Raw genomic sequence first — 20,613 nt, 5'->3', positions numbered from 1 at the left:
AAAGAATTCCAAATTATCAACCAAGTTATAAGGTAAGATGGCTAAGGATAGTCGATATGCTAAGAATTGTTTTACATCAAACCTAGCTATGATGCAATAACTATTAGTATGGGGTGAAGTTAAGCTATGTATTAAGCTCAAAAGGGAGTTATGTATACTAACCAGGGGACTTTTCCCTTTCAGGGCAAATGCAAATAGGAGAGGCGTACAACCCCTTGGATAAGTAGTTTAGAACAGTGAATAACAAGTTTTGATAAATGTTTTCTAACGCGAGTTTTATGAATGATTTCCAATACATAAGCATTTCATATGAAGTTATTATATCATGATTTTCTCCAACGCATGCCTTATAAATGAATGTTGATCGCATGATTTGTTGGGAATGTCCTAGAATTCGCAGTTCGTAAATTTTGTATTAAACATTCTATTTATCAATAAAATATTATTGAGTATCTTATTCGATAAAGTTGTTGATATTGCATTCTATTATGAAAATCCAATAAACGTATCAATGGCTCTAGTATGAATACTTTAACTTTATGTAGTGACATAAACAGGATCAAGTTAATAGTATATAGCCTAAATGGTCTATAAGTATATAGATGAAATTGGGTATCTCATCCTGGTAACACTATTGGATGCAGCCCATTTTGTATAGGCAATACAAATGATGTGATCCACAGATCATTCATGTAGAGACATGTGAGTGGGAGCATCCTATGCAATGAGTTTGCATAAGGACTGGACCACTAAATAGTCACTTTTCTTTATAACGACTGTTTACTATTAAAACTGACTATTTCATACTAAAGTAACCTAATATAACTCGATCTTAATCCTGAACTAGCTATGAACTCTTGTTTATTCGAGATTGTCCTTTGATCTGCATGGGTAAGAGTAGTCCAACAGCACTGCTCAATAAGCCTTCCATTTTGGGGATAAGATCGGATAGATAGAGGGACATAGCTCTGTGAGATGGAATTCACTCCTACCTGTTTTAGGGTTAGTAGATATGTTGTTCTATTAAGTGTTGATTCCAGGTCTTGAACAACCGAGGTCTCACCTTCTCATGATAGAGAGGGACAAGATTCATAAGTGGTATTATGAATCAATTGTTCATTAGAGGGTCAATGGGAACTTAAGGAACAAGACGTATTTATAGGGGTAAAACGGTAATTTTGACCCAATTGTAAATATGAACGACCTGTGAAGGATCGACTTACTGATTATGGTTTACATGGACAGAAATACATCTACAGTGAGAAGAGTGCAGCTATCGAGCTATAATGGTATGTCTTGATGGTTAATGAAAAGTAATAAATTTGGTTTAAAGAGTTTAACCAATTAATTACAAATCGTTGGAGCTCATGATCTATAGGTCCAATAGGCCCCTCTACTAGCTCATAAATTGGAATAATGAATTGAGTAATTGATTGGATGAATTTTGAACTTAGGGTTATGAATTTGAAATGTTCAAATTCAGTTTTAGGGTTTGTCAAATTGATTGTATACGATACAATTAAAACATTTAATCTAATCGAAATTAAAATGTGATTGGAGAATCAATTAATATTTAAATTATGATTTAAATATTGATTATATGAATTTGAATCATATTGGTGGAATTGATGTTTTATTAATTTAATATTAAGATATTAAATTAATTAAATTAGTTTTATCTAAATTAATTAATTTTGAATTAATTATATAAAACTAAATTTTAATAAAATAATTTTATTTAAAAATTCAATTTTTGAAATTGTTTTTGAGATTAGTGGATTTTTCCCAAAAATTGGAAAAATCCACTAAACTATATGGTGTATTATCACCAAATCCCACCATAAACTCTTCAATCAACACCAGAGTTGCCCCACATGCAGCCATCTTCTATTGATGATTTAAGGCTATATAATGAAGTTTCATGCATGGAAATTAGAAGAAGACTGAGGTCTTTATTCTTACTGTTGTAAAATTGAAACTCTACTCCACCCTCACTAGTTCATCTTCAATTTAACTTGATTAGAGTATTTTTACCACACATTCCTCCTTAAGCATAGTTGAAAAGACCTTGTTGGTAGTCTATCTGAAGAATCCAGCTCAAACTTATGGAGTTTCTGTTGAAAACATAAAGAGAACTACAAAGGTATTGTCATGATCAAACCCTCTTTTGAAAACTTCATGAGTAGCATGTTTAAAACTCAAATTAAATGTAGTTTAAGTGCTTATTGATTCTGAATTCTTCCGTTGCGTATTATATTACTCCTTCATGATCCATATTTTAAAATGATGATGTTATTCATGAGTTTAGCATGTGTTTTACATTAAGCCTATGCTCTGTTGTGTCGCATGTTGAAAGTTTACTAAGGCAATTTTATAAGCATACTCCATACTTTTTTTTTTTTACAAGGCACTATGTGGCTATGAAATCTTGAAGTTGATCATTTTAAATGCATATTTTATATATATTTTTAAATGTTTAAATTTTTGTGCCTTGTACAGACCCTACTCCAATGTTGGTACCAAAGGTATGGTAAGGTACCTAGATTTCAGTGATATTAGGGATCCATGACACCGAAGGTATGGTAAGGTTGTCAAGACCCATTTCAGTTCTGCGTGCATGTATGACTATGTTATCGACGTTGATAAGATCGAGCAAAAGAGATATCTCTCAACTAAGGTTATCAGAGATTGAGCAAAAGGACTCTCCCACATATTCAGGCAGTGCAGTGGCGGAGTTTTTCATAATGATGCTAATGAGTTTTATTTCAGGGTTTTATAGGATGAATTTTATAATTTCAGTTCCATTTTCAAAACCCTAATTATAATTTTATAAATATTTCTTTGATGAGTATGTTTATGTTATTTATGATTTCAAATATGTTTTACTTAAGATAGTCACTCACTAGGTTTTTCAGTTCACTCTTTTAAAATGTTTTCCTCCTCAGGTGGCAGTCGACGTCCCGAGGCTTAGCGGTTCTGCCAATCAGTCACTTCTCAGATCCACAGAGAATGGAAGTTTAGATGGCTCATCATGTTCTATTATTTAGTTTTATGTCCATGTCAGAAAGGGAATAGAGTAGAGTTGTGTTGTATATACATTTGGTTTCTAAATCTGTAATGTTGTGATGTTGATATTTCTAATTAGCAATAATCTATATGCTTAAAGTTGTTGCTGAGATTATATGTTAAGTCCTAGAGAATTATGAACTGCTAATCAGGTTTAACAGGTGCTAAAGATACAGGTTTTCATGAGTATGTTGGACAGTAGTTGACATAAGAAGGTTGACAATTGCTGTCTTCACATCCCTTTTCACCCTAGGGGTAAAGGTCTTAAAAAATTTGAAATCTGCTTTAACATCCAAAGTTAAGATGTCCAGACTACAGCTACTTTCTAAAAAAATTGAAATCTTGAAGATGCAGGAAGATGAGACTATTGTTGAGTTCAATGTCAGAATTCTTGACATTACAAATGAATCTTTCGCCCTATAGGAAAAGGTCTCAGAAGAAAAACTAGCAAGAAAAATTCTCAGATCTCTACCAAGGAGATTTAATATGAAGATCATTGCAATAGAAAAAGCTCAAGATATCTCCATAGTGAAAGTTGATGACCTCTTTGGGTCGTTACTTACATTTGAAATGTATCTTAATAACAATACTGAGAAGAGGAGCAAAGGGATTGCTCTGCAATCATCAATTGACAAACATTCATCTGAATCAGTGGAAGAATCTGAGGAAAATTTGACTGATGCAATTTCCTTGCTGTCAAAATAGTTTTCTCGTGTGTTAAAGAAGTTTGAAAGAAAATGAGGATCCTACTCCCTAAAGATTTCTAAGACAAGCAACAACTCTGGATCAAATATTAAGAAAACTCAACGATCACGAAAGAAGATGGACAAACTGGGTGGTAGCAACATAAATAAAGATAAATAGTTTCATGTCAAGAATGTCAAAGGTTTGGTCACTATCAGTCAGAATGTCCAACATTTATGAAGCGGCAAAACAAGAGTTATGTTATGACCCTTTTAGACGAGGAGTCTGATGACAACAGTGATCCAGAAGAAAATGTTAAGGCTTTTGTCAACTGTATTTCGTCTAACAGTTCAAAAGATAAAATATCTATAGATGATTTGTTGCTGTAAGTGGAGATGATGAATCTCATGACTTATCTATTGTAATTTCCTATCGTGACCTTTACAAGCAGATGTGTGAGGATGCTAAGGCTCTTGATGTTCAGAAGGCAAGGATAAAGATTCTTATTGCTGACAATGTTTGTCTTATGACTGTTATTTCGACTTGAAGCGTGAATTTAACAAAGTCAAAGCTAAGAAAGAATCCATGTGAAAATTGGTAAGGATGTTAAATTCAGGAACTGATTGTTTAGAACAAATTCTCTCAGAAAGTAAATCCTACAGAGATGTTCGTGGCATTGAATTCTCTGGCTCCAATACTGGTAGTAGAGGACAAAGTTTAGGCAAAGGAAAACAGAAATTGTGTTTGTTAGAGAGCGAGAACCATGGAAAATGTGTAGTCAGAATATCCTACCACAAGCCATTTTCAAAGTAAGAATTACCTAAGTAGAAAGCAGTGGATCTGTCATTTTTGTGTGAAAATAGGCCATATTAGACCATACCGCTACAAGTTATATAGTTATCATAAATATGAATACAGTTCAAAGACTCCTCGGTATACCAACATCATAAGATTGTCCTATAATGAAGCAAGTTTGGAGAATCAAGAATAATCAAAATCACCGTAATGTTGTGCTCACATCCCTTCAATCCTCAACCAAAGATGATTGGTTCTTCGATAGTGGATGTTCAAGACACATGACAGGAGAAAAGAGCTATGTTTCTGATCTCAAGACTATTGGGTCAGGACAAGTTACTTTTGGTGATGAAGCCACGAGATAAATTATTGAAAAAGGCAAACTAAAATATCTTGGACTTTTAGTGCTTGATGATGTGATACTGGTAGAAGGTCTGACAGAAAATCCCATTAGTATTAGCCAATTGTGTGATCAGGGGCTGAATGTGAACTTAACAAAAGATGGGTGTATTGTCACAGACAATGCTAAATTGTTTATCATTATAGGTAAGCGATCTTCTAAAAATTGTTATTTATGGACTCCTATAGATTCTAAGCATCAATGCTTGGTTTCTAAGCAAGATGAAACTACTCTATGACATAAACGATTGGGCCATATTAGTGTTAAAACTATACAAAAGGTTATGACTAAATATGTTGTGATTAGTCTTCCAAATGTTAGTAGTCATGGACGAATAATATGTGGAGAATGTTAAGCTAGTAAACAGATAAGAGTATCCCATAAAATGGTGCCTGTAACTGTTACAAATCGTATTCTTGAATTAATTCATGTTGATCTTATGGGTCTCATACAAGTTGAAATCCTTGGTAGGAATAAGTATGTCATGTTGTGTGTTGATGACTTTTCAATATACATTTGGGTTAAATACAAAAGGGAGAAGTCAAAGACATTCTAAGTCCTCAAAGCTCTTTGTCTTCAACTTCAAAGGGAGAAAAGGCTAAACATTGTTCGTATGTGCAATGACCACGACAGGGAGTTTGAAAATAGTCAATTCGTTAATTTTTACACCACTGAAGATATCCATTATGAGTTCTTTGCCCCCATCACTTCTCAACATAATAGAGTTATTGAAAGGAAAAACTAAACCCTTCAGGAGATGGCTCATGCTATGATTCATGCGTACGATCTACCTTATCAAGAAGAAGGGGCAGTCAGTCATATAAATAAGGGGGAGGAAGATAAAGTTGGTTTTCCCAATTTACTCGTGCAAAGAGAGATTTTCTTCAGCCAAATTAGAGATTGATCAAAGAAGGAGATGACCGATGGCTGCCATGGTGATTCTATGCCAAAAAGTTGTTGTAAATTGAAGAAACATGAAGCTTGTATGAATTTTTTAGCAAATCTGAGCAAATTGAGGACTTTGGTGGATTTTTAGCAATTGAAAAGGAGTTAGAAGCTCAAATTTGAAGGTTAGTTGGCTTATAAAATAAATTTGAATTTATTTTGGCTAGAAATGGTTATTTAAGTACTGAAAATGTAATCATGAAAATATAGGTCCGGACAAGAGGTTGTTAGCTGAAGGTTGAAGAAGAAGGCTTGTTGGTGTTATGCCCCGCGTGTGCGTCAACTGCATCACACCCACTGCGTATGCAAGGTGTCCATTTATATGTCCATCAACGCACACCTACGACATCAGTGCTTAATGCATAGGCGTCCAACGCCTAGTGCATTCCTTACGCCCAGCCAATGCACCTTCGATGCCTCGCCCGCACGCATGTGTTGCTACACACGCCACTCATCAGGCCACCCGTGTATGTGTGCCCCCTGTGCGCATGCCTACCCCTGGTCATACACGTAGCTATCGTGGGCTTGGCATTGGCTTGATTTAGATATTTTGATTGGTAATCTATATTTGAGTCTATTTAAGAGTGTTATGAATTTTTAGCCATAAAAATGACTAAGTATAGACTCCAAGACGAATTTAAGGATTAATTAGAAACTAAGGGAAGTTTAAACTTAAGTATGGAATATTCTTGAAGCTATTAGGGTTTGAGGGTTACTTAAAGGTTAACCAAGGGTTCTAATTCGTTTTTCAGGTCAAATAGAGGTTGGAATAGCCTACCGACCTTTGGGAGCTAACTAGTGACTGTGAATGACAAATGTTTTTAAAATACATTATTTTAATGATTTCAAAGCATGAATTCCTCTTAAATGAGTTGTTTATTCTGATGTCATGTTGAGTAAGGTTTAGTTATCACAAGTTTTATGATTAATTTTTCCCAAAAGCTATGTCTTATGCATGATTACATGATTTGAGCTTTACTAGCATGATTCTAAACATTATGCTTCTAAGAAAAGTTATATGTTTTTCATGTTTTGATATTTATGGACTGCTTACAAACCTTGATGTTTAACGTATAGTTTTACAAGCCATTGTACTATGTACCTTAATTTAGAGACTCCCAATATTCAAGGAGATGAAGGCATTTGGGAAGTCCAGTAAATAAGTATGATAGGCCTTTGGGATCTACCTTGGCACACATATAGGCTTCTGGCCAAGTACAGGGGTGTTTAGCCTTTTAGGGGCATTTTTACATGTACGGATGCTAATTGTATTGAGTTTACTCTACATTAGCTAAGGATAGCGGCGTTGAGAGTATTAAGCTTGCTTTACCTTAACTACGGTTATGGCTACCAGTTTTATGAAAGATTTGTGTGTAGGATCAATGTGGCAACCTTAGAGAGGGGTGAATAAGGTTTATTTAAATAAATGAAAACTTTTTACTAATGTGGGCCTAATTAAGTAATCAATAAACTTTTTGCTAGCAATTAATTTAAACAAGAATTTCAAGAATATAATATCAACCCAAAATAATCAAGAGATTGACATAAACAAATTCAAAAACAAAATGTAGCAACTAATTTTATGCAATGAAAAATATTAACAAATTAATTACAAAATTAGATAGAAGAGGGATAGAGAAATTGACATCGAGAATTTTATAGTGGTTCGCCACAACCGGCATGCATTCATTTCCCAAGATCCTCTTGGGTATGTCACTACGAACTTGACTCTTTCCACAGCTTAGAGTCAACCTATACAATCTTTTTCCGGGCACAAGAACATACCCAATTCTTTCCACGGTTGAGGATCAAACCGTTACAATGGCTCTTTTTCTGTGATCAAGAGCAACCCTTACAATAATCTGAAAAAATAAAAAGCGCACTTGAAAAACTCTCTAAATAGAGTGGATTTATAAATTTAGCACTCAATGAATCAATCCTCACAACATAGAATATTCCTCTCAAGAAGAAGATAAAAATGAGAAAATTGAAGCTTAGAGAGAAAGCAACAATGGTCGCTTAATGAGTTATAGAGGATTGAAAATAATAAAAGTTGTTGTCATGATTTAGAAAAGAAGACGAGTTTAAATAGAGAGAAAATTTATTGAAAACCACATTTAATTTTGGTCATTGGATCTTGGAAAATAAAAAACAATGGTGGGGATTTTAAACTCAACTAGCTATTAGATACAAACAAAAAAATTAATATAATATTGGGTGCCTTATCCTAGTGACACTACGAATGTGACCCACTTTGTAATTGTTACAATGGTTGTAAAGTGTTACAAATGATTTGATTCTAATTGTTCATGTAGAGACATCTGAGTGGGGGAATTTTATACAAAGAGTTCATATAAGACCGATCATGAAATGGTTAGTCTCTCTTTGTAACAACGTTACTTGAATATACTTACATTTCACTAAGATTATCATAAGTAACTTGACCTTAATCCTAAGTGAGTTGTGAGCTCCTACCTATGAGTGCAATCTTTCGATATGTATGGGTGAGAGTAGCCAATTTTATCGACTCAATAAGCCTATCATTTTAGGGATTTTTCTAAGTACGGAGCTGGGAACACAGCCACACAAGATGGAATTCACTCCTTTCCATCTTGAGGGAAAATGATGAATTTCTCCCTTAATGGTTGATTTCCGGTCTTGATCAATGAGACGTCTAACCTTCTTATTGGCCAGAGATGGATCTAGCTTATAGTTGAACTATAAATAATTGTTCATTAGAGAGATCGGTGGTACTTAAGAAGTTGGATGTAACCATAGGGGTAAAATGGTAATTTGACCAAGGTGTAGTTACGAAGTATTCGCGAAGGGTCAACTCACTGTTGATTGGTTATATCCATGGACGCAGAAATATATCTATAGTGCGAAGAGTGTAGTTGTCGATCTTTGGTGGAGTAATCGGCAGTTAATGAATGTTATTAATTAATTAAAGAGTTTAAATAATTAATATTGTATCATTGGAGCTTCCGATCTATAAGTCTATTAGGTCCCCTTACCAGCTTACTAAGGATAAAACAAGGAATAAATAGTTTTGGTATAATTTGAAATATTCAAATTATTTAAGAAAATTTTATATTAATCTGATTAATATAAAGTATAATGTATATTGATATATTATGATACATAGTTAATTATGAATATGATTTATAATTAATACTATATATAAAGAAATTAGTATAATGTATATTGATACATTATAATATATAGTTGATTATAAATATGATTTATTATTAATAAGAGAGATAAATATTTTAAAGAGATTCAAATTAATATAAGGAAATTTGTATTGAATAATACAAATGGGAAAAAAAACTGATCATATATACCACATTTCAAATATTTGCTAATATAGCAAACATTGACTGGTCAAGCTATTATTTTTTCCGGAATTCCAAATTTACCCTCTCTTTCCCTTTATTAACTTTCTTTTTTCACATTGTCGTTCGTGAATACTTTCCTTTTTCTTTCACGGTGAAACATCGATGAATTATTCTCCATGAAATCCCATTTGTGAAGCTCTGTTATACTTCGATCGATTCCAATTTGTGAAGCTCCATGATACTTCGATCAATTCCAATTCATAAGTTCGTTTTTCTTTTTTCGATTTCATCTTTGATTGGGAGTTTTTTTTTCTTTTAGCGTTCTTGTTTTTTCGATTCTTTTTTTCACATTTTTCCTCGATTTCTTCAGGTCATTTAGTCTTTTCTTTCTCTTTTTCTCAAGAATCTAATGATTTCTTCAACTCACTGTGAACATAATGGATTGTGAGCGGAGTTTATGTGCTTTCATGAAATTTTGCTTTGTTCATTGCGTTGTTTACTTTTTCTTTAATATTTTGAGTTTTGATTGATTAATTAAGTTAAGGCTTGCATTCTTCACTGTTTCATTTGATACTATATATTCTTTCTATAAACATATCAGTGTATTTTGATGTTTGATATTTTTAGGTTTGATATTACAGCTACCTTGGCTTTTTGTTTGTCATTTATGATTTTCTACTACAATGTATTAACTTAGGGTTTAAAAGCTACTGTCATCAATTGGAAGATATCAGTGGCTATTATTGATAAATTCTATCACTGATAGAATATATATGATTGCTATCATTTTTCTATTTGTTCATTATTTTTTATTGATATCCATTGAAAGACATGCCTAGTTTTAGACTGGTATCAATGATATTGATAGATTTATATTTGTTTTTGATAGCTATTAGAACCTATTGATATTGTTATTCAAGAGTTTTTGTTTTACTTTTGTAGGAATTTTAAAACATGGTTATTCCAATAGTTGTTTTTCATAGTGGAATATGGAATGAAAAATATTGTTATGTAAATTACAAATCTACTGGAGTTTTAATAGATGATATAATGGTTTTTGAAGATTTATGGGTTTAATAGTTAAGGAGATTTGTTTGGATGTGTCTACTTCTTCTATAGAACTTTCAATTTTATTAGATTTTGTTATGAATGAGGTTCAAAATGTAGTTCAAATTCGTGAAGATAAGGATATAGCTTGGTTTTTGGCTTTAGTTAAGGAACACGATACATGACATCCTTTGGTTGCTCATGCCAGTAGTTCATGTTTGGAAGTCTTCTAATGTTGTTTCTAGTGGAGCTGAGAATTATTTGTCTACTGTTCCTTCTTCTAAACCTATGATTGATGATAGTGATTTCCAAGTGATTATGGATATACATATTGCTCGTGATTTGGAAAAAAAAAATGTGTTTCCTAGTAAAGAGATTTTATCAAATTATTTTTACTTGATAACGGTTAAGAAGAATTTTGAATTTAAGACTATAACGTCAAATTCAAGAGAAATTGTGTTTCGATGTGTTCAAGATGGTTGTCAGTGGTATGTGAGGGCATCCCGTTACAAGTGGAGTGTTTTGTGGATGCTTAGGAAGTTTATTGATATTCATGATTGTTCTATAAAAAGTATTCAAACTTGTCATAGGCAAACTTCTTCGTCCTTAATAGCTGAATGTTTGAGAAATGATTTTAGATTTAGTTCTTCTCATACCTCAACTCCTAATGATATTGTGAATAAAGTCCGTAAGGAATTTAGAGTAACTATTAGCTATTATAAAGCATGGAGGGCAAAAGAGCAAATAATGAAGTCTTTGAAAGGCGATGCACGTGAATCATATGTTTTGATTCCAAAGTTTTTTATGAAGTTAGAAGAAAAGAATCCAGGTTTCTTGTTTCTGACTTATTATATGATCTATCAATGGTAGCTCCCTATCACTGATAACATGAAAATAATGGAAGCTATTGGTGATGGACTACAATCAGTGATAGAAGCTATTGGTGGTAGGCATCAATCAATTATATACCTTTTGTAATCTAGCTTAATTGTTTATTTTCTTCTTTTAGGTACATTCATAGCCTATGAAGCTGACATAAATGAGCATTTTAAGTATTGTTATATGGCTATTGGAGTATCAATTAAGGGTTGGAAGCATTGTAGGCCTAATATCTCAGTTGATGGGACGTTCTTGAAATGTAAATATGTTGGGACTCTTTTAACGGCTTCAACAATTGACGGTAACAATCAGATTTTTTCTCTTGCTTTTAGTATTGTTGACTCTGAAAATGATGCATCCTGGAGATGGTTTTTTGAGAATTTAAAGAAAAGTTTTGGTGAACGAGAAGGATTAGTCATTATTTCTTATCGGCATTTTAGCATTTCGAAAGGTGTTATGAATGTTTTTCCAAATGTTGAGTATTGTGTTTGTCTACGACACCTTTTGCAAAATATGAAGTTGATTTATAAGGATTCTTTAATTAATGACATATATTATAGTTGTGCAAAAGCTTATACAATTGATAAGTTCGAGTTTTATATGAAATGGATGGAATCAATATATCCTACAATTCGGGAATATCTCAATAAAGTTGGTTTTGAGAAGTGGGCATGTGCACATTCTAGGAGAAAAAGGTATAATATGATGACTACTAATATTTCAGAGTGGTTGAATAATATTTTGAAAGAGCCTAGGGAGTTTCCTGTTGCATCATTACTTGATTATATTAGAGAAATACTTCAAAATTGGTTTTATGAAAAAGGTCAATCAGCATTATCCATGAAGACTGTTTTGACAAGTTGGGCAGAGTTTGAGTTGCGAGAGAAACAATCAGTCAAGAAGCTTCAAGGTACAAATACCTTAGCTGTTAGAAAATATCATTAATAACATGTTATCAGTGATACCTTCTATCATCGATAACATGTTATCAGTGATAGAAGCTATCGCTGATAGTTTTTATTTTCACTGATATTTTTTGTTTTCATTGATAGCTTGAAAATATTTAATTAGGTAGGGATAGTATCACTTACATTTTCGTTTATATTTTAGTTTTCATTGACATTCCATTAGTTCACCTAGTTGATTACATTTCGTGGACTGTTTTATTTTTCAAGTTGATCCTATTAACAATGAAGGATATAAAGTAGTTGATGAAGACAATCACTTTTTGGTAAATTTAGCCTATAAATCATGCAGTTGTCATGTTTGGGATTTGGTGGAGATTCCATGTGCTCATGTTTGTGCTGTTATTCGTGGGCTAAATTTAGATATATATACTTTTGTGTCAGACTACTATTTTTCCAGTACATTGTTATCAACCTATAAAGGATCAGTTTATCCTATTGGAAATCATTCTGATTGGAGATCTGTTGATGTTGGTGTGAATATATTACCTCCAATAGTTAAACATCTTGCTGGACGACCATGTAAACAAAGAATATTATTAATTGGTGAAAAGAAAATGAGCTCGAAGTGCAGTCGATGTCATCATCGTGGCCATAATTGTAGGACATGCAAATTGCAACCAATTGTTTAATGAAGAAGCTTGATTTGTAATTGATGTTTGTAATGAAGAAGCTTGTTTTGTAATTGATGTTTGTCATCAATTTATCAATGATAGTGAGACAGCTGATGTTTTTCACCAATTTATCAATTAGATTGTAGTTATTGTTTGTTGTCATCAATTTAACTATTAGATAGTGAGACAATTTGTTATTGATGTTTGTCATAAATATATTAGAGACCTTGTTACTAATGTTTTGTCAGTGGAATAGATTTTGTTGTTGATATATCCATTTTTTAGTCAATATGATGCTTTTATTTTCCTTTAGCCACAATAATTGAAAGAAATGATATCAAACTATCTGTAATAGCTTCTGTCAGCAATTAATACAATGAATTAAAAAGCATCAAAACTTCTTTTGTTAAATAACTATACTAAAAGATAAGCATTTTTTCAAAAAATCCATCAATGATAGATTCTATCACTGATAGCATGTCTATTATTGATACCATACTATTAGTGATAGAAGTTGTGCAGCTTGTGTTTAAATTTTGATCAACCCAACAACCTGTTGTTAAATAGCTCCAAAATAGCTTATGTCAGCAATTAATATAATGAATTCAAAAGCATCCAAACTTCTTTTGTTAAATAACTATACTAAAAGATAAGCATTTTTGCAGAAAATCTATCAATGATAGATTCTATCACTGATAACATGTCTATTACTGATACCATACTATTAGTGATAGAAGTTGTGCAGCTTGTGTTTAAATTTTGATCAACCCAACAACCTGTTGTTAAATAGCTCCAAAATAGCTTATGTCAGCAATTAATACAATGAATTCAAAAGCATCCAAACTTCTTTTGTTAAATAACTATACTAAAAGATAAGCATTTTTGCAGAAAATCTATCAATGATAGATTCTATCACTGATAACATGTCTATTACTGATACCATACTATTAGTGATAGAATTGTGCAGCTTGTGTTTAAATTTTGATCAACCCAACAACCTGTTGTTAAATAGCTCCAAAATAGCTTATGTCAGCAATTAATACAATGAATTCAAAAGCATCCAAACTTCTTTTGTTAAATAACTATACTAAAAGATAAGCATTTTTGCAGAAAATCTATCAATGATAGATTCTATCACTGATAACATGTCTATTACTGATACCATACTATTAGTGATAGAAGTTGTGCAGCTTGTGTTTAAATTTTGATCAACCCAACAACCTGTTGTTAAATAGCTCCAAAATAGCTTATGTCAGCAATTAATACAATGAATTCAAAAGCATCCAAACTTCTTTTGTTAAATAACTATACTAAAAGATAAGCATTTTTGCAGAAAATCTATCAATGATAGATTCTATCACTGATAACATGTCTATTACTGATACCATACTATTAGTGATAGAAGTTGTGCAGCTTGTGTTTAAATTTTGATCAACCCAACAACCTGTTGTTAAATAGCTCCAAAATAGCTTATGTCAGCAATTAATACAATGAATTCAAAAGCATCCAAACTTCTTTTGTTAAATAACTATACTAAAAGATAAGTATTTTTGCAGAAAATCTATCAATGATAGATTCTATCACTGATAACATGTCTATTACTGATACCATACTATTAGTGATAGAAGTTGTGCAGCTTGTGTTTAAATTTTGATCAACCCAACAACCTGTTGTTAAATAGCTCCAAAATAGCTTCTGTCAGCAATTAATACAATGAATTCAAAAGCATCCAAACTTCTTTTGTTAAATAACTATACTAAAAGATAAGCATTTTTGCAGAAAATCCATCAATGATAGATTCTATCACTGATGGCATGTCTATTACTGATACCATACTATTAGTGATAGAAGTTGTGCAGCTTGTGTTTAAAGTTTGATCAACCCAACAACTTGTTGAACAACACTGAACAATCTATTGAAGAACACTAAAATAAATTGAAAGTTGCAACTATATTAATCACATTTATGAAGGATTCATATTGATTCAATCTAACTATCATTGATCTTGTAAAATAACAATGTAATTTCCAAAATCATAACAATCACTGTCTATTGTCCAAAATAATTTCCAATCTAACTATCATTGATTTTGTAAAATAAAAATCTAATTTCCAAAAGCATAACAATCACTATCTAACTATCACAAAAGCCTATCTATTGTAAAAAAAAATAAAAAAATAAAAAAAAATAAAATAAAACAATCATCATTGTCAAACAGAAGTCTATCTATTGTCAATCAAAGTTGTGATATTTTGAGATCAAAGCGTGGAGCATCGTCATTCCACCTTGGAGAATGCCTTGTAGCTTTGCTTGGAGACAACTTGGTAGACACATTTGGAGAGACCTTCTTTTTGTCTTTCTTTTCTTTTTTTGCGTTCTAAAAATTTTCTTGGTTGGTTTTGCTTGTCTTTTTGGTCTCTTATTGTCCTCCATATTTTCGACAACAACCTTTGGTCTATATTTTTTTGGACTCTTTTTAAGAGTCTTTTCAATAACCTGAAATCATGGAATCAAATATAACATGACATCTATCAATGTGCTATCAGTATCAGTCAAGTAAATAAAGCTTCCTATTATTTATACTATCACTGATAACAAACTATCAATGATAGTGTGTTATCACTAATAGTTGGTTATCAGTGATTTCAGATATCACTAATAGCATGCTAATCTTATAATTAAAATCATCAATCAACCAATACTTACATTCTTTTTCATCATATCTTCTTTATCTACATTCTCTTCCTCTTCTTTATCTTTATCCCCTTTTTCTTCTTGATCTTTTTCTTCTTTATCTTTATCCCCTTTTTCTTCTTAATCTTCCTCTTCATCTTCAGGATCATCTTGCAATTGTTCTTGCTGGTCATTCTCTTGAACACCCTTTTCTTGAGCCTCCTTGTCCTTAGCAGTTTCAACTTCAGCCTACATGCATATATCATTTATGTTATTGTACTACTTTACAGAAAAAGAAAATCACAAGTTTTACCTCTAGAACTTCCAAACTTGCATCTAAAGCCTCCAAACTATATTATGGCGCTTTGTTCTTCTCAAAAGATTCTTGAGATTGCTTTTCACCACATTCTTCTTTTTGTGGAAGTTTATCACTAATAGCTTCTTTTATGTGGTCTAATATATTAAGCATCTCCTTGTGCTTTTCATGGATGTCCTTCTTAATATCTTCTTGTCCTCTTTTTAATTCTTCAATTCCTTCTTGTAATGATGTAATTCTTCTCCCGGTTGACATTTGTTTTCCTTCTTTTTCTTTTTCAATATCCATCTCCCTTGTTTCAAGCTCCGTAAAATAGCCATAATAGTTTGATTGTAATTCTTCTTCAGTTGGAACCAATGAAGCAATAGTAAACTAAATGTTTAATAAAGATGTTAGTGATACAGTATGTTTATAGAAACAATCACCGATTTCAAGCTATCACTGATTGCTTCTATCTACAATAACATGCTATTAATGATAGACGATGTCACAATAGTTCCAAATGACTGATAGAAGCTATCACTAATAGTGGTATCTTCTATGTCATAAAAGCTGAAACATTAGTTATAGTTTCTATCATTTGATAGCATGCTAATAATATATATAAATAAAGGAAATAACAGTGATAAAAGACTTACACCAGTGGCTTTGAAAATATTGTTGTGATGTGTTGCCAATCATTAGGTTCTTGAGATTCCCATTGAGTAAGTCTAGGTCCATCACTTTTTATTCTTCGTGCAAATCCAATAGTGGGGTTGGATAATCTTGGTTAATTTCAAAAGCCCAATATACCAAAGCAAGTGGAAATCCTTTGAGGAAAATGGAAGATGGCTTATTGATGACAGCCTTCTTAAAAAACTCTACAGTTAGTTCAAAGGAAACCCTGCCCCATGGATAATATCTAAACTTTTCTTCATCATCCAACATTTTTAGATACTTCCAACTTACTTTGTTATGTCCTTGTGTAGGAATTAGGAAGCTTTCTAGAAAATACAAGTGTGCAAGCTTGACCTTTATATCAATGGGTATATTGACATCAGAACCTAACAAATTAAAAGTAGGTTGGAGCTCTCTTCTTATAATTTTCGTATTTGTCTTGAAAAAAAAGTTCCTAATTATGTTGTCCATTGATTTCTATTCACTATAGATACCATCTATAGGGTAATCATCACAATTTAAACCTGTTACTAAACAAAAATCCTTGAGGCCGAATTCTGAAATATGTCCTTCTAAATTAAAAGCCAAGATCTTTTGTTTGGTAGTTGTGCATTGCCTTCTAATTAGGTGTGATATGATTTGGTTGGCACCCTTCTCATTTTCATATCTAAGAAGTGCCCAAAAAGACCTTCTCTAAATAGTTAGAGTGATGACTCATCTAATTTTCCTATGTTAGACAGGATTTCTAAACTTATGAAGGAGTTGACTTTTAATGGGTTTGTCCATTCACTTTCTGGAACAATTAATACATTTTCCTGTATATATAACAATAAACTAAATGTAAGAAAAAAACAACCACAAATCTATATAAATTTATAAAATATCATTAGATTGTGGACCTTGATCTTCTTGTGTTTTTTTCCAGATGTTGATCCTTCCAATGATTTTCTATTTCCTTTCTCCATTTATCCTAAAAACAAACATGTGGAACCATTACATTCATATCATTGATAGTACTCTATTAGAGATATCACTTAAAGATGTTATCAATTACATTCTTCTAATGTTATACTCTAGTGATACTATCAGTGATAGATACTATTAGTGATAGCAATAAAAGAGTATCACTGATAGCAATAATAGTAATAGATAGCTTTCCTATAAATAAACAATCATCAAATCACAGTACAGAAACTAAATTAGCATCAATGATAGCATCAGTGATATTTGTTGATAATTCCATCAACAAACTATCAATGAACTATCAACATATTCCTTGAAGCATCAGTGATAACTTCTATCACAAATAAATAACTAAATTAGCATAATATTCACTAAAACATCAGCAAATCACAATAAAATATAGTACAATAAACTTCACATAATTAGCAACCAAACACAACCAACAATAAACTATCAATATATTCACCAAAAAATTAACAAATCCCAATCTGTTAACAAATATCAAGAAATAAACTTCACATTCTATCAACAAACTATCAACGAATTATCAACTTATTCCTTGAAGCATTAGTGATAACTTCTATCACTAATGAATAACTAAATTAGCATAATATTCATTGAAATATCAGCAAATCACAACGAAACACAATACAATAATCTTCACATAATTAGCAATCAAACACAGTCAACAATAAACTATCAACATATTCCTCGAAAAATCAGCAAATCACAATCAACATATCAACAAATAATCTTCACATAATCAACATTTTGATGACTATTAGTCTATGATGACTATGTTGTGATGACTACACCGTGATGACTACACTATGACCAAAATTCATAATAAAACACTTAATGAAACACCTAAAAAAGATGGAGAATGCATGTAGCCTTAATTTGAAATAACTATTTATCTTATTATATAAACTGTCAATGGAAGAAGAACGAAGCCCTACGTTTTCGATTTTTTGCTAACAGTGATGAAGAGATGAAGAAAGGAAAAAGAAGAAACGAAGAAGAACAACGTACCTTTTGAAGTTTGGAGCGAAATCGCTGAGGAAGAAGATGGCATTGTCGGAGCGGAAGAAGACGACACAGTCAAATTCGAAAGGTTGGAAGTGTTTTCCGCGATTATAGAGCTCGAAATAAAGGTTGGAAGTGTTTTCCAGAAAGAAGTGTTTTTCGCGATTTTTCATGGAAGAAGAAGAAGGATCGAAATAAGTGGGCCAAACGGTTTTATATGGGCCATGTCCATTTTAGTCTTTTCTTTTTTCTGGGACTAAATTTTTAATATAAAAAACCTATATTTGCAAATACTTTTATCTTCTTACATAAACTCTAATATTTATATAAAATAACTATTCATACAACTCCCCCTTAATATAATGTATATTGATATATTATAATGTATAGTTAATTATAAATATGATTTATAATTAATATTAAATAATATATGAGATTAATATATTTGAACTCGATTCATATACTATATATTAAAATTAATATGAATGAGATTCATATTCAAACGATAGGTTATATGAGATGGTGACATTGATTCAAATGAAATTAAATATGTGATACATTAATTAATCATTAATTTAATTATATATATTAAATGAGATTTAATATATGTATATTCAATTGAACTAAAATAAATCCCATTGGGAGTTATTAGAAAGGAGGGAGTTGATAACATCTCCCTCATCTTCTTCATTCTCAAGGTTGTAGTTGAGTGATCATGTTTCTGTAAAAAAAAGTTACAAAGAATAAACATAGAGAACTCTCAACATCTCTCTCAATTCCTTTATGCCTTTTCTTGCTCTTCCAAAACTAAAATAGATCCCACAATTTGTATTCTTTGCTTGAGAATAGCAAAGATGTTCTTCCGGTGGTGTCCATTATTTGTGATCGATGGTGTTCGTGGGAAAATTTGTACGAAAGAGACCAAGTTTGAGGCTGTTCATGACTTGGAGAGGAAATACTCAAAAGAGAGTCTTCAAGGGTAAGTATACTTCTTCCTTCTCTCTTCAAAGAAGCCTGCTTATAGGTATTACAATGTTTATCCTGTTTTGCATTATGAATGTAGGTCTCAAATAGGAAACGCAATGCAATCAAATAGGAAACCAATTGCATTGCGTTCACACACTTCTGCAAAGGAATTCTATTCCTTCAATTAGTATAGAGCCAGGTTGTCCAATTTGTTTTTCATTTTGAAATAAAAATAAAAAAATTGGTGAGATTTGTTTTGCATTATGAATGTTTGGTTTGCACAGATGGATGTTTTCAAGTTTTGCACTTAGTTTACTGCTTTAATTTTGATTAAAGTTGTAAGGGCCTGAGTTTTTGGATACTTATTTATGCAATCAAGTCTATAAGTCGTCGATCGAGGAGTAAGTGTTTTTATGAAGATCGGTGGAAAGTGGAGCAGAAACAAGCCAAGAACGAAGCAAAGAAATGTGCATTCTATGTTGGAGTGTAAAGCAGATCATTACAATGCTAAGCTTTACACAGTGGCATAGAAGCCCAACGTTGTAACGCTCGGTGACAGCACCAAGGCAGTACTACCGAGCATTGCAATGTTGGAGGCAGCGCAACGTTACACTGTAGCAATAGCGCCGCAACACTCTCCAATAATGTCGAGCGCCCCGAGGCTGCACGCGCGCGTTCCAAACGATTAGAGGTCATGAGTTTAAGTCTCATAGCAGTTTTTTGGCTACATTTTATGTGTTTTTCGAATTTATTATGTTTTTTTTGTTATTTTAATTAATTAAATTAATATAATATGATTATATTGATTTAATTGATTTGGTGCCAAAATTCAGTCTATCTTTTGCCTTTTTTTTTTTTTTAATTTTACATGTGATATATTATTAAAATTTATATGTTGCATGATGTATGTCATATAGTTTAAAATCCTACCTTAAGATAAACATTAATCAGGCATCATATTTAATATAAATGTTATATTATATAGTTGCATGATCCTATAAGCATTTACATGCATATTATTTAATATAAGTGTTATATTATATAATTGCATGTTTTATTCAACAAATCCATACATCATACATTGTATAATTGTTATACATGTACGATGGATATGGTTTTATTTTCATTAGTGATTTATACAAATGTAATATTATATGATGAAAATAAAATTGCACTGAGCATGACATTACTTAGTAAATATAAATGTTATATTTAATTAAAACGTCATGCATGATTATAAGTTTAATATTTCATTATTTTATAAGAGTTATAACTTTAG

At 31.8% G+C, this 20,613-nt stretch overlaps 1 protein-coding gene across 1 annotated transcript; it reads left to right on the top strand.

The window, feature by feature from the left end:
* Positions 1-4,013: 4,013 nt before the first annotated feature.
* Positions 4,014-12,099, top strand: LOC150031951 (uncharacterized). Its single transcript, XM_090308329.1, has 6 exons — positions 4,014-4,135; positions 10,292-10,426; positions 10,521-10,587; positions 10,705-10,763; positions 10,866-11,104; positions 11,285-12,099. Exons 1-6 carry the CDS (start codon positions 4,014-4,016, stop codon positions 12,097-12,099), a joined length of 1,437 nt encoding a protein of 478 aa, XP_090164455.1.
* The last annotated feature ends 8,514 nt before the right edge of the window (positions 12,100-20,613 follow it).

Source organism: Benincasa hispida, chromosome 12, assembly GCF_027475165.1.
Source record: "Benincasa hispida cultivar pf3 chromosome 12, pf3_genome.v1.1, whole genome shotgun sequence".
Lineage (NCBI taxonomy): Eukaryota > Viridiplantae > Streptophyta > Magnoliopsida > Cucurbitales > Cucurbitaceae > Benincasa > Benincasa hispida.
This window is presented reverse-complemented; position numbering and strand designations above follow the sequence as displayed.

What these genes read in the sequence shown, in the direction of transcription:
- LOC150031951 (XM_090308329.1), top strand. Translation starts at nt 4,014, where the DNA reads ATGACCCTTTTAGACGAGGAGTCTGATGACAACAGTGATCCAGAAGAA. An exon ending in GAAGATAAGGATATAGCTTG is followed by an intron (nt 10,427 to 10,520) that starts GTTTTTGGCTTT and finishes TGTTGTTTCTAG; the next exon opens with TGGAGCTGAGAATTATTTGT. An exon ending in TTGATGATAGTGATTTCCAA is followed by an intron (nt 10,588 to 10,704) that starts GTGATTATGGAT and finishes TTTGAATTTAAG; the next exon opens with ACTATAACGTCAAATTCAAG.